We start from the raw sequence: 15,170 nt of genomic DNA, 5'->3' as shown, positions 1-15,170 counted from the left end.
AAAATGAGCTTTTACGCAGCAGAAGCAGCTTCCTGCGCTCACCATTGAGGCACAATTCTAATTTACAACTTTGCTGCGGCGGCGCACAGACACAGCCGCTATCACTGTCAGCAGCCGCCGGAAAACAAATTAACTTTTTTTATTTATTTTTTTCCTTTCCCACCCCTCCTTTGCCCGTTCAACGCGTTGGGCAGCTCTCCTGAAATGATGTGCAGGTTTATTGGCGCTGATGTGGCCTGTCAGTCAAAAATCAGAAGGACGGGGGAATTGACGGTGAAGATGATGAGGAAATCCTCATGCATATATATCAGCTGATAAAGGGGGCAGTCACAACAACCCTCTACTCTCTGTTGCTTGAGCTTCTCTACACAAATCTTCTTCCTCTAGGCATTTTTATTTATTATTTTTTTGTTTTAATACTGTAATTTCTTCCTTCTTGATACCTGTAGGAGGTTTTCCTTAAGTTACCCGTTTCTCAGTTGAGCAAACTTGCAGCATTGCTCTGAGGAACACAATAACCGTATCTGTACTGTGAGTTATTGCCCTTACTGTAATTATCAAATGAGACGGAGAGACGAGGGCCTTCCATTTGCGGCGATCAGTTTTACGATCCATCACCTCCCCGCCGAGGAGTCGTGACATTTGAGTCGACCCCGAGGGACGGACCGTTCGAAGCGCAGACACATCCGTAACGGCTGGACGGCTTTCCGAGGCCAGCAAGAAGGATTCATGTGGCCACAGGAAACAGTTGCAACCAATTAGCATGTGGCCGAACCTATCCACCAGGACATGTTCACTCATTGCAAAAAGAGGCGCCAGGAAGTGATTACACCTCTGGTATTGGTTCCGTCGCAACCAGCTGTCTTCTTGCCATGTGTGATGGATGGATTTCCTCTCTAATTTTATGTCTGCTAATGACGGACACATGCAAGAACAGACGTATGTTCTGTCTTTCTTCCTGCCCCTGAAATGCATCCAGAGCATGACCTCTGCTGTCCAGACAGAGAAGGTTAAGTGAGTCTTGTCCAAAGATGTGTGTCTCACTGGGAAAAGCCAGGAGGCTAACCTTTTCCATGTCTGGAGCCACGCTACCTTTTAACCAGTCTACAGCTGGAAAAAAGGTTAGAAACTTTAAACTTTGGAAAGCTGCATGAAGGTGTCTTGCAAAGAAAGTGCTGATAATATGTTTTTGCCGTCACTGGCACTAATAACAGGGTTTCAGAGTCTGAGGGGTAGCACAGTCACATTTTTTTCTAATGTCTGTTTGCATAAAAAGTCCAAATGTAATGAGACCAATCTATCTTAGTGTGTTTTCTTACCTGAAAGTGCAGTAGATTGGATTCAGTTATCGACCAAAACTGTTTCACATTGTCACAAACCAAACCTTCTGAGCAATCCGTTTGCCCCACTTCCCTGTGACTGTGCTGCATCAAGAATTACTGAAGGAAACTTGATGATCACCAGTTTCCTCTCAACTTGTGTCCTCAAATCTGGACATAGAAGAACAGCTTTGACCAGAGGCTCATTCATGTAGGAGAAATGTCAGAGCTCGTTTTTGCTGACTATTTACAGTCCATACATGTGAGGTAAAACGCACACAACTAAAGTGGGAGTATGAGACGTATAACCCAGTGGCCTTGTTAAATATTAACAGTTCCCCTGGTAGATGTGAGGATGGAAATGGAAAGACAAATTGCTTCAGGAGGACAGGATTTTATGTGTTGTTGCTCATATATCCTGCACATCAAAATGCAAACCATTAAAGAGGGAATTTATTTCACCAGACATTTCCAGGCTTCCTGGTAAAAATCAACTTCTTGTTCTACATTTTGCTCCATACTGGGTTCTGGACCTTGAGCTAGAGAGACATGATTGTTTCCTGGAGCCGGGGACTCTGTTGAAATGTTAAACAATTACATTTGATTTCACCCAATTGCTGACGTTTAGGTAAAAGAGAGAAGTGCCGAGATGAACATCCTTGCCAGTGATAAAATGTATTGAACATTCCTGTTGATTGAATTTTAATTACTCAATATTTGGTGAGCATGCGCTGAAAGGCTTCGTCCATTTCCTCTGCTGCCGTTGCTAAAACTGACAAGCTGACTACAACTCTAAAACGGTGCAGAAAATGGATGTCATCGTTCACAGCTTCCCCTTCTTTTGACTGATTGACCTGGTTGAAATGAATCCAGCTCAATGGGAGAAATCCCAGAGAGAGTCCTGTAGGGAGATGAGAATTGCATAGGAATGTAATGGCCCGGATAATAGTTCTGAAAAATTCTTGTATGGAATTTGATTTGATATTTTCCAAAGTAGGAGTGAGAAATGAAAACTGCTTAGAAAACTATTTGTCCACCTCGTTGTCTAAAAGATTCAGCCCTCCATTCATCCGCATATTGTTTTGTTTTTATCCATCCAGCCACCTGCTGTTGTTTTTCAGAAATTTGCCGTAAAATTATGTATTTAGTCTGAAAATGGGCTCAAAAACAACTGAAATGTCTTGAAATTTGGAAAAATAGAGAACTTTACTGTGAAAAATATGTAAGAACCAGGGCTCTCCACATCCCTCTTCCCCACTTCTTTGCGTCTTATTCTTTTATCGCTTCTTTTGTCTGACTGAAGTATCTATTCTCCAGGGACTGGCCAGGCGTTGATTAAGACAAGCGCTCCATATCCGCCTCCAGTTCCCCTGGGAACAACTTGCTGTGCATTCATACCTGTCTGCCTCAATCTTCTCTCCTGTAGGCGTTAAATTAGACTAATTTAGAGTCTATATTAAAATGATTGCCTTCCCCTGTCTGTGATTATGATTTTGGCTACACCAGAGCTTCTTTGGCAATGGAAATTAGGCAAAACATGTTCACATAGAGAAAGCGTATATATCTGAACGTGTTTAGTCTAATTTTCCAAGTCAGTTTTCCCTCTATTTTTTTAGATGGTAAGATAAAAACCAGCAGATATATCTTCTACTCCCATCTGCCTTCTTAGATCTCTACATTATTAATATCGTCTAAGTGAAGCTTTTTTATCTACAATTAGCATCGGGTGGATCCAGCTGCAGTTTCTCTTTTTCTCCCCCTCCTTGCCAAAGCTCATATCTATTAAAGGAAGCCGATTTGGGTCCAATTGCCGGTGCATATGGAGAGGAATTCAGATGAATAGGTTTAATTATGCCTTGTGGGGAGGGAACTTGCTGGCGGCTCTGCATTATCAAGCAAAGATCAGGCTTCTTTTTAAAGAGGTGCAGACTTGCTTGTGTTGTTGTCAGTCAAAGCCGGCTTGCAGAGGCCTTTCGTGACCTTGTTGTTGGGGCCGACATTCCTCGTGTAGCCCGATCCTCGGTTCAACACGGAAATCGCACCAATATTAAAAAGGGAATGTCATTCCGTCTATTTGGAGCTTGAAATAGTTTCCGAGCGGCACGTTGCCAGTACAGGAGAAGGCGCTGTTACATCACAGCTCTCTGTTGTGGTAGTCTCTGCTTCTCTGTATGTCTGACTCTCCTTTTTTTAAATTTTTTTTTTTTTTGCTTCTTTCAGCCCATTCTCAGTCTCCGTCTTTTTCTTTACAGGAAGCTCCGCTGAGATAAGTGTGCTCTTCTCCAAATACATGCAGAGCAATCTAATTACTGTGATAACATTTCTGCTTGGCTGATTAACTGTTCTCTCTGTGCCTCTGAACGAAGCTGCACTTGGTCCATATATTCCTAAGCTCCTTACTCCGCCCCAGCCGAGCCGCGCTCTCGCAGGAGCTTTGCCTCACCAATCCGTCTCTCTTCTGTTCTCTCATCTTTCTTTCTTTCTGGTCTGTTTTCTTACTTGGCGTCTTTTGCATTCATTGTCTAGAACGGATGGAAATTTGGCAAGCTCTCTTCCTTGTGACATGCTCATTTAATTCACTTTGTTCCTGAGTCTTTCTTTTTTACACTCTTTCTTTGTGTTTTGACTCTTCAAGGCAAATCAGCCTGTTTTTCCATTTGCTCTATACCACCTGCTGCCTCCTCTTTTCTATAGAGCATCAAAAGTATCTTGTTGTTCTCTTTTATGTTAGTTTAGGTGTTCAGTTTTAAAGCATAATGCTTTTAATTGTTAAAATCAACAAGATGGAAAATAACGTTTTTGTAAAAATACTGATTTTGGCAACTAACCCTGTATCTCCTATACAGTTAAACCTCGAACTCAACTCTTGATTTAAACTGATTCGAACCTTAATATATGGAGATACTGCCACCTGATCGGCTGACCTGCTGTTTGTCGCAAAGAAGAAGAAGACGAACCTGTATATGCTGGGTGGATATATAGATATATTTTTCCCTCCCTATAATGCTTACTGTACCTTAGCAGCAAACACCCTTCTCACATTCTCTGCCACCCACTGACTCCCTGCTTCACCAGAAAGTCGAGCTTATTAAGACGGCACAGAACCACATCTTTATTCTTTTTGTCACAATTACAGTGAACAAAGAATATTAAAAATAGAAGAGAGGTGAAGATTTACAAGACATTTGTGATGTTGTTTATTCTCCACAGATGAGCAATTTAGCTTCAGGATGCTGTTGGACTTGGTTTTTAGGTAAAGTCTTGCTCTTGTGCTCTCTCCTGCTCTTTTCCCTCCTTCCCAGAGGGCTAATTGCTCAGGTCAGCTTGGTGACACCACAGCACTTGGCTAGCTGTGATCTCAGTTACACACAGAGCCTCATTAGAGCACAGTTAACTGTACGCATGCCACTTCTTCCTTTGCGCTCCTACCCGAACGAGAACGGCAGTAGCTGTAGTTATTATCTAGACTCCTACCAGTGCTTGGCTTCGCAGCAAGTTTCCAGAGCAACTGCTTGATTTTGCACAAATTAAGGTTTTGATTTGGCAGGACGCGTCTGTGGAAATGTAAATTGGATTTGGGGGGGAAAAGAAAAAAACGAATGCTTATTGAAAATCTAAATCAGCGAGTCCTTTGTGCAAGGAAGCGTGATTATTCCACACGTTTTTCAGGTTGCAGAGTTATTAAGGGCATACATCATTATCGTTATGTTTCTTTTCAGTTTTATCTGGGCTTTTTGCTCACAGCATGCATTGAGCAAATCTGAGAAATAAAGGAAAAAGCATGAAGGAACAAAAAATGAGCACAAAGAATGAGAAAACAGATCAAAGTTGCTAAAAACTGATGATGTCGTGTTGGAGACATCAAACTCCAATATTAATTCATGATCCAGTGTCCTCCCAAGACTAAAGTAGTAATTGTTATGTGCCATGTTCTCTGCTGAAGTAGAGGAAGTTGAAAGAGACTTATCAGACCGGCACCATACAGAGAGTGTTTAAATGCTCTTTTGTGGTCCAGGTCTGCTATGAGATGATTACTTGTGATTAAAAACAGGAATTCAAAACAGTAAAACAGGAATTCAACCAGAATATTTTATATTTTGGAGTCAGACTAATGATGCACATCTCACATTCGTCCACTTAATCAGTCCATGCTCTACACGTGAAGATTGTTACTAAATCACCTGCCTGCTCAAGTTTGTAGTTGTGGCTGCACATTGCAGGTTTGGACTGTTCCTTTCACTAAATTCAACATTGTAATTGCGTCATCATCCTAGGATTAAAAGTTGTTCAATGGGTGAGAAGAAGTTTATTCTCTCCAGCAAACTTTGCTGGATGCTCACTCCATCCAAAAACAGCTGTGAATCCTTTCATTCTTTTACATTTTTTTTGTCTTTGTGCCTTTAAATAAAAAAAGATGAATGTAAAACAATATCTGAGTGCTGATGCAGTTGAACAGTTCACCATCGTGTCTTTGCTGGGCTGCTGAGGTGATACTGGGGCGACAGCAGGGGAGTCAGGCTAATGACGACAGAGACATACTAATAATGGTTCCTAGTAGCTCCTGTGACGGTGGGGAGCATATTAAATGGGACACCAGATCAGGCTGACTCACTCCAACCCCCCTATGTCCCACTAATGAGAGTTTGATGGAGTGGTTGTGTATGTAGATGATGCTAAGCTAATGAGATGTCCTATTCTCTGTTGACTGTGTGCAGCTCCCTGCAGAGTAGCCAAGTTGGTGTATATAGCTGTCTTCTCCAGTGTTACCAAGAAATACAAGCAATGTTTTTTTTTTTGTTTTTTTTATAAATTAATTTATTGCAGCTCCTGTATTTACAGCCTTGTTTTTATACATGTGGGCATTTGTGTCTCTGTGTGATTTTGCCCTTTTTATCGTGAGTCGCTACGGGAAATTAACTGTCAGATTTCTGAGTGACAGAGAAAAGCCCGACTTAATAAGCCAAGGAATGATTTGTGTGAAGGTATTAAAAAAAAATGAACACAGAAGGAGAAAAGGAAAGCATTGCGCCGTCTTTAGCAAACGGTGTGAAAACTGGGGACTCTTTGGTGATGAATAAGTGATAAGGCGATGGGAGAGTGGGGGATTTCCACCTCTCATGGCAGGTATGTCTCTAATTGGATGTCCCACCCCCATTCCCCGTCTCCCGATAGACAATACAGTGAGAAAAAGAGTCTTTCCTAATTAAAGCAGTTATAATGACGGGTCCAACTGTGGACCTCTGCTCCCTCTGAATGTTGATTACGGAGCTGTGCACAAGATAAACCTGAGGATTTTTTTTATATGTTCATTAATTCTCCATCGACTTTGAATAGAACTGATGTATTTTTCTGACTTTAATTATTTCTATATGTTTTTACTGAGGTAATTGGTAGTCTGCTTTTGGCTGCAGCTTTATGTGGGAGTGCTTAAATCAAAATAGTCCCAAGTGGGAAAAAAAAAGAAACGCGCTGCAGCAGCGCCCACACTGACACTTTGTATCTCGAGGAAGAAGTGAGGTTTATAACATTAACATTAAAGCTGCAAGGGCTTAGAGAAAAATAAGAACAGATGTTACAGCTTTAAGATTCCTAAAACCCCTCAAAGATCCAAGTACAAATGTAATGGATGCCAGTTTTACTTAAAGTGATACTACACAGATTATATATATCAAGCTTGGAATGCCAACTTTGACTATGCATTGTTGGAAGGATGGAAACTAAAACAGAATGCCCCAGATAGAGCAGTGTAAATGGGAATAATGTGATAATGTGCACACAGGTGTTTGAAACCAAAACTGTGGATGTTTGTACTGCCAGAATGGAGGCAATCAGAAAACATGGAAATTAACATTAGCATAACCAATCACAGCATGTTGCAGTAGATCTGTTACATTAGTTCTGATTTGTTTCTTTTGTAAACATATGTTCATATCTTTTTTTCTGTTGAGGTGTTGCATATTTGGAAAATTATTCCACCACCATGTTTCACTGAGAAAATCTTCTCTTATCTTTACTTAAATAAAAGAAGTCTCACATTTCCTCTAATTATTAAAAACCACCTTGATTTTGTAACAATATAATGAAATACTGAAATCTGAAAAGGAACCAGAAGCTGTAGCATCATCTGAAGAACAATATTTTGATTTGATAGTGTCTTTGTTTATTTTTTAGCATCAGACTTGGCTAAACTCTGAATCAACACCAGCTAATCTGGTTCACTGCCTCTGCTTGCTTTCTCACTGTGGAAAAAATAACCCATGTGCAGTGTGCGTACCTGACCTGTGTTTGACAACAGTGACCCATACAGGCAGGAGTGAAGCGAGTATATGATCTGAGAATAACACTAATTGGTTTGCAGGATGCTGCAGGGCCAGCATGGCGTCTCTGTCCGGGTTTCCGCTTGGCCAGGCTGCGCCGGTTAGCATTCAGGCCACGTTTCCGCCTGTAGCCGTAATGAGTAGTGCCTCGCTGTTAATGAGATAAACACAGACATTAGATTGGCTCAGCAGGAGCTCAGAGGGAAGGAGAGGAACGGAGATGTGGATTTGGAGGAGGCAACGTGGAATGAGGATGGGGAAATATGAAATATTAAGCAGAAAAAGGCTGAGTTAATTTACTGTGAATGTGAAGTATAGCTTCATTATAACTTCTCTGGAGGTGATGAGTACATTTGAGCTGCAAAATGAGAGAATAAGCACTTCAAAATGATCATGATATTTTATGGAAAAAAGAGCACAACGCTGCAGCTCGGCAGATATTTCAAGACAACTATTGAATAAAGGAGCTGGAATGAGTTTCTCTCTGTGTCTACATATGATTGGATGTGTAAACATTTAAAAACTGGATGCCAGGTGCTTGATGTGAGCACCTTTCATTAACATCTGCAAACTCCAGGGAAGGAAGAAAGAGAGAAACAAAAAAGAGAGGAAGGAACAAAAGAAATCAAGAGAAATATTACAAAATGCTGAAACGCAAATTTTACCAACTGTTTTTGTCTAGTTTCCAGAGCAAATATGTTTAGGTAGGAACAAAAGTCATAAGATGGAAGGAAAGACTTTTAGACTTTTAGATGATGGGTTTGTCTGCAAGAGTGGAAAAGCGACCATCCAGTAACGTGTTTTTGTCGTCCATGCGGATCCAGAGCTAAAATATTCTAAAATCAATTTTTAGATTTCTTTTTCCTGGGTGACGTTTACCTTACATCAGTTATCATGAAAGTGAAACAACGAATGTCTTGAGTTACACAAACGTGACAAAAGATGAAGAACAACACAACAGAAGAAACTAATTATTCCAAATGTGAGATTCTTCTGCCGTTTTGTACGTCAGAGTCACAGACTGTCACAAAATTATTACATTGCCTTTCTATGTGTTTTGCAGGTTTGGTAAGAAGAAGGAGGACAAGAGCAAAGATCCGGCAAAGGGATCCAAGAACCGTCTGGAAGCGCTGAGTGAAGAGGAGCTGGACAGGATCCCTGACAGCAGAGAGGGGTAAGACACTCACACACCATGTGTGTGTTGGGTTAAAACACCTTTACAGACAGAAAGTTTGAGTTGTGATTACTCGATTAGTTTTGAGCTGTCCCACTCCTCTTCTTCACTTCATCTCCTGTAAGAGAGTTTAATTCTCTCGCTGTGGGTCGTGTTCACCTCTCTGATAGCAACGAGCCCCGTTATGCCGACGCCCGCTCTGGGTACGCCACCCCTGACCAGGCATCGCTGCCCAGCATGGATGACGACGACAGCGACCCCAACTACGCCCGCATCAACGACTTCCGCCAGCCGCCCTCACCGCTGTCGCTGAGCCGCACGCCTTCCCCGGCGATACCGCGAGGGGGGCCGACCCAACCTCAGGCCTCGTTTGAGGACATCAACGGACTCTACGCCAAAGTGAACAAATCCAGACCGCCGCAGCAGCCACAGCCGCAGCAGCAGCAGCAGGCCCCTCCAGACAGGTGAGAGTTCATCTTTTTACCTACAAAGAGCATGTTGTGCAGTTTTTCCTGCTGTTATTGTACAGTGTTGCTTTTGCACATCATCTGCGTAAGAGCGAAAACAAAAGGTCACATTCTGACATGCGCGGTCTGCTGAGCCGGATGGATGCATAAAACATGAGGCCAGCACAGTTTCACTGCAATGCAAGGCATGATTTATGCAAACTTCAAAGATATATTGTCAAAAATGAGATAATCGCTCTGCAGAATGACTGAAAACTTTACTTTAAAAAAATGCATCAAAATGCATCAAAGTGAACAAATATGCACATAAACATGTAAGTTCAGTATAAAATAAATTTTCACAGTCCAGATCCTTCATGATTTCTTTTAGTTGTTACATGAACTTTTCATATTTATTATTGAGTAAAAGGAAGGAAAATAATACACAATCATATATTACCAGAATAAAGGTGAAAATCGTAGAATGAAGTAATTTAATGACAACTGTCACAAAAAAATAAAAAATCAGCGTGTTTGACCACCTTGTGAAGTTATATATTAACGTTTTTTATGAAAAAGACATATTTAACCTTTGAACTCAGCATCAAATTATTATCAGTAGCAAGACTTTGAGACAATTGTGTGAATTACTGTGTATATTTCAAAGAAAGCATCACAGATTAGACGAGCTGGTTGGCATGGAGCACAAGAAGCTGAGCATCCTGGTGATTTATGAATATTAAGAAACAAAAAAGAGAGGAAGGAACTGTTCAGACTGTTCAGACATAGTTTTTTTATACTTTTACCCAAATTTCAGCTTAAATAGCCCCGTGGTGCGATGTCAGAAAGGAACAGTGGAATGTTTCAAAGTAATTTAATGATAAAATCAATTGATTTGAAGAAAAAAAACCTATTGTATAGTGAAATATTGGATGTCACAGGACTTCATTTTAAGTCTAACAAAGGTTTCAGACTTGCAGACACGCTGCTTATTACTGCTGAGGGTTTTGAAACCTTAACTCGCAGCTACTCTTGTATGTGAGCGAGGAAAAAGACGAGAAAGCCCACCGAGGATTCTAATGCAAATTCATAATTTCCTGTGTGAAATAATACAGGCCACATTAAAACTTCCCTCAACTTAAACTCCCTGACAGAAACGACTATTGACTTGCAAATCAAACGCTAAGCCCCAGACGCCCGATCTCATCCAGAAATAGACGATTCAGAAAAACAGTGAGAGAAATGGGGCCGGGCGCGGGGAGGAGACAGATGGGAATGGAAAGAAGCAACAGACGGAGGGAAAGAGAGACAAGAGAAAGCTGGAGGAAAGACGGAGAGGACGCAAGATGCGGCGCAGAGTAGATTCAGGAGAGAAAGAAGAAGTGACAGAAGAGTAGATGCAGATAAAGAGGAGGGGGGATAATTAGCCACAGTCTAGCAGCCTGACAGATCTGTTAAACCACTTTAGCTCTCATCCACTACTGCTGGCTACTTCATTACCAGCCTGTTTTCTCTCCGTCCTCCATTCCTCCCTCGTTCTCGCTCCGTTTCTGCGGATGTGTCACCTCTCTGGTTCTCCCCCTCGTCGTTGAAACAGGGCGGCTTCAAACGTCAGCGTGATGGATGACGAACACTCTTTAGCTTGTTAACTCCACACGTATCAGCTTCTCTAGAGACAAACATCTTTAATATTAAATTAAAAGACGGCGACTCTGCACAGGTTTTCTAAAAATAAAATCAAATTGTGGTGAATGAAAGAGGGGCTCAGACGTTTTTATGTGGCTTTCAAAAATAAAGATGATAATTGGTGTTGCAAAATGATGCAAAGGACTTGAAATGACACCAAATAGGAAAACCGAGCTGCAGCTTTTCCTCACTGGAGGACCTGAAGATAAAATTGCAAACTGTAAGTTTTGGGAAGATCGCTTTCTGATTTGAAACAACAACTCTTGTTGTTGTTTGACCTTAAACAAGAGTCTCTTAAAGTGTCATAAATTCCTTAAAGCACCCAATAAGTCACACAGTCAGAAATAGACGCTGCCACCAACATTTACTATATTGGGAAAGAAGCCTAGTGTAGCCTAGCAACAATGCTGTGTGCGGTCTGCCGTTTTTAACCACTGCAGGACAAATTACAGCTTGCCGCTGATGTACTGTAAATTTATGCAAGCCTTTTACATCTCCGGTTGACCTTATGGTCCACCAGTATTCTGCTGCAGGCCAGCTTTCCCTTTCACATCTTACAGTTTTAATGATATAGTTGCAAATGTGCTCATTAAACATGTAGAAGATGGCTGACGAGTGCAGACCATCTTTGTTGCTAAATGTGCCTCTGCATCAGTGCGCTGATTGCCTTTGCCTGCAAAGTTTGACTAACTGAAACATGTTGGCGCCCCTCATCTCCCCCCCGTCCTCTTCCATTTCAACAGTAGCGGACTCGCAGCTCTGTCTCCCTAATTTACTGTCAGACATTTTCATTAGGCCCTCAATGGCAGGTGTGTACGCTGATGAGCGTCACATTTGATTAGAGCTTTGCTAGAGGCTGACCTGTGGAGAAAAAAGGTTGGCTATGCTTGTCAAATTTTATTAGCCAGAAGGCAGTCTTTGTAGCCGGAGCGAGCGAAAAAGCGTGGAGACGAGATGAAAGGGAAGCGAGAGAGCGGGAGGTTAGAGTGCAGAGATGTGAAGGCGCGTGAGAGATGTGTTGTTAAAGCCAGAGAAAAGGAAACCCAGAGGTAGCTCGTCGGCTACATAAGTGACACATCTGGGAGCGCGTTTCCGTATTCCCGCCATGGTTCAAGCACTGGCAGCAAGATTACATGCCTCTAAGTTTACCTGACACCGCCAGGAAGTAGGCATCTTAAATCACTTTGGACAGGTGTGACTAATTACTGAAATATTATCAGACAATGCTATACAGTCCATGAGACGCTGATTTGTGTGATTTCACAGCTCTTTAGGAAAAAAAATTCACTGGCATCCAGACAGAAACTCAAAAATGTTAGCAAAAGGTATATTGTTTTTCTGCCAGGCCACCTCAGCCTGAGGACGAGCGGAAACGAAACGCTCACTTTAGAACAAGACGTCATCAGTATTGGATGCACATGAAGCTCCACTCGCCTTTTTACTCATGTTCTCTCGTTTCAGCTTGCAGGATTTACAGAGTTTGAAAGCTTTTTTCCAGAAACACAAACAAAAAACACATGTTTTATATGGCTTCAGGCGCTTCTGGTCATGTTTTCTGGAAATAGTTGGGTAGTGTGAAGTGATCACTTGAATTTCCGGAGTCGGAACATTTGCATGCAGCTGTTGCTTCAGTCGTTCAGATCAGCTTTTTTTCTCACTTAACCATTGAAACCTACAGCTTTACACCAGACAATCCATGTTTTAGCCTCATGAGACACAAGCAAATGTTGTTTTAAAGCCCCCAACAGGTTATGCAAACTCCCAATGTTTGCGTTTGTGATGGTAGAACAGAAGTTTTTATTTTTGTGTCTTCTTTATACTCATGCTCACTGGAAATGGTGGCAAAACACATTATATTTGTATCCCAGGACAGCAAGAAGTAAAATAAAAAGTAAGTAAAAATGAAAAAAAAGTATTGGTTTAGTTATATTATTGCAGGATTCCAGAGTTATTAATGATAGATTTGACTAAAAATTTTTATTTCTCAACAGTAGTAATTAAATTTAGAAAACTTTTTAATGAAGTCATGGCAGTGCAAAAACACCCACTTCGTCTATAATTGATGATTTGTGTAATCATTAAGACTTCTTCCTCTTTTAGGATTTAGGAGCAAGAGTTGAAGGAAGTAAAATCTATTGTGTTTTCAAAACATTTATATGAACCAGACGAACTGCAGCCAGGGATAATGTGGACAGTTCAGCAAGGCTTCAGAACATCTTTTAAGCTTTGAGCTTCTCCGAGTCGCCGTCGGGCTCCAGTGTTGCACCAAGAAATCAGACAAACCTCACAGTTTGATGTGAGGGAAAATTCAAGCTCAAAGTTTTTCCTCAAATCAGCCGGCCGCAGCCTGAACAAGTCGCTAAATCAGCCAGCAGCAGCTCACGCTTCCTAATTAGCCTGCCTTCACACAGCCTCGCACCGCAGGATAGGAGGCTTTACTTACACTTTCTCCCACAAAACTGTCGCTTTTATTCTCACTTGTAGTTTTGTCTTCTTTTTATTTCTAAGTTTATTGTGTTGGTTTTTATGTTGTGTTTTTCCCCTCATACCTTCTTTCTCTCAATCTATTTTCTGTGCCAGTTATTCTTCCTAGTCAGACATGTTATGATCAAATAAATGATGCAAAAAGCGTCATTTGAATATGCTCAGAACTATTTCATTACACCTGTGATCATTGCAGTGTGCAGTGGTCCTGCTTTGTTCTGCTCCTCGTAAATCTCCAAACTCTTGCACAGATTTTACTTCACAATCCCAGATTTTCCTTCAACTAAACTTTCCACTAGATGTTTGGCTGCATCTCTGTTAAAGGCTGAATTTATGGCATGTAAGCAAAGCAAATATCATATCATGAGAGCAGAATTTCAGTATAACTTTTACTTCTTTGAGTTGTTATTGAAATAAATAAAATATTTAGTAATATTCTAAATGCAGATTGGTGATTGGACACACCAGATGCACTTGTTCAGCCATCAGTGCTTCTTCATAAACCTCAGCCACCTCCAAAATCACTTCACCAACGTTTTATCCAGAATCAGCCTCTGTCCTCAGCCATTAATATGATAATATTTGCCGTTGTCAGTGATGGAGGCCGCAGCGTAATGAGATAATTACAGCGTTGTTTCATTTGGAGAGCGACACGAGCGCTCAATCAAAATGGCAGACCTAATTACGAGCCCAGGGATTGGCTAATGGGATTGTTGGAAGATGGGTGGCGTCGAGAAAAAAAGGAAAGAAAAAAAAAACCAAGACAACTTGCATCTGTGCTATGAATCTGTTTGTGTGGAGGTGATACTGGTTGGTAAATTTAACAGGTAAATAAGACAAAAGCTTTGTTTTTATGTTTTTATGTTTAGGTTTTGGTGCCTAACAGGCAGGCTGATGACCGTCAGTATGCAGCAGAAAAATCTGCACAGGCGTTTCACTGCAACACAGAGACTTTAGAGAGTTGTCCCCTCTTGGCAGAATATCAGGGCCGAGTTTTGTGCCAGCAGATACACACTCTGGCACGCACACACAACACACACACACACACACACACAGATAGATAGATGTGTGCAGCCTGGGAGCAACACTTGGGATCTAAACATAGTGGCTCAGAAGTTTGAGTGACTCAGCCCGTCCGTCCCCAGTGAGGCGACTGGAAGACGGGCTGCATGGGGTGAGCGTACGTGCGCGCAGTGAGAAGCACGTCCTCGCCGAGTGTCCCGCATACAGAATGAGCTCACGTACAGATACACACTTTTATACAACCTTGAGATTGTAGTCGTGCAGAAAAACACACTCTCACGCAGATTTGTTAATTAAAGACAGGGTCACCGGAGAGACTTAGGCATGTAGGCGATGTACTTCGCTAATGAAGCTTTGTCTGCCTCACGCCTCAGCACTTCCTCCCCACTGGTCAATATCTGCCAGACTATTGGAAGGGAGGTTTGGTGTTTATCAGGTGGCAGAAAGCCTTCTTGATTGGTTGTTCTGGTTTTTACAAACTTTGTTCTTGATTTGGAAAGTTTGTTGTTTAAATGTTTGTTCTGATTGATTCAGTTCAAGTATTTTATTTATTTCCAGTTGCATAGAATCCAATTTGTTTCCAATATAATAATCGAATACAGATCCAACAACAGTCAAGTTGAGTGCATTTATAATTCAATGCAGTAAAATTTACTTGACTTTTTAATGTTTGCTGAAATGATTGATCGCACTGATTGTGATTAATTGATTATTGAAATGC

The 15,170-nt window shown here is 41.4% G+C and overlaps 1 protein-coding gene across 2 annotated transcripts in view; it reads left to right on the top strand.

The window, feature by feature from the left end:
- The window catches only part of pard3ba (par-3 family cell polarity regulator beta a), a 116,202-nt gene that overhangs the window by 74,348 nt on the left and 26,684 nt on the right, over positions 1 to 15,170 (top strand). For both annotated transcript variants that reach the window (XM_055059534.1, XM_055059535.1), the window contains 2 exons: positions 8,700 to 8,810; positions 8,981 to 9,274. In XM_055059534.1, coding sequence (XP_054915509.1) covers positions 8,700 to 8,810; positions 8,981 to 9,274 — 405 coding nt within the window. The remainder of the gene's footprint in view (positions 1 to 8,699; positions 8,811 to 8,980; positions 9,275 to 15,170) is intronic.

The sequence above is a fragment of the Poeciliopsis prolifica genome, unplaced genomic scaffold (assembly GCF_027474105.1).
Source record: "Poeciliopsis prolifica strain line A6 unplaced genomic scaffold, Auburn_PproV2 SCAFFOLD055, whole genome shotgun sequence".
Lineage (NCBI taxonomy): Eukaryota > Metazoa > Chordata > Actinopteri > Cyprinodontiformes > Poeciliidae > Poeciliopsis > Poeciliopsis prolifica.
The sequence above is the reverse complement of the archived record's forward strand: the minus strand, read 5'-3'. Positions and strand labels throughout refer to the sequence as shown.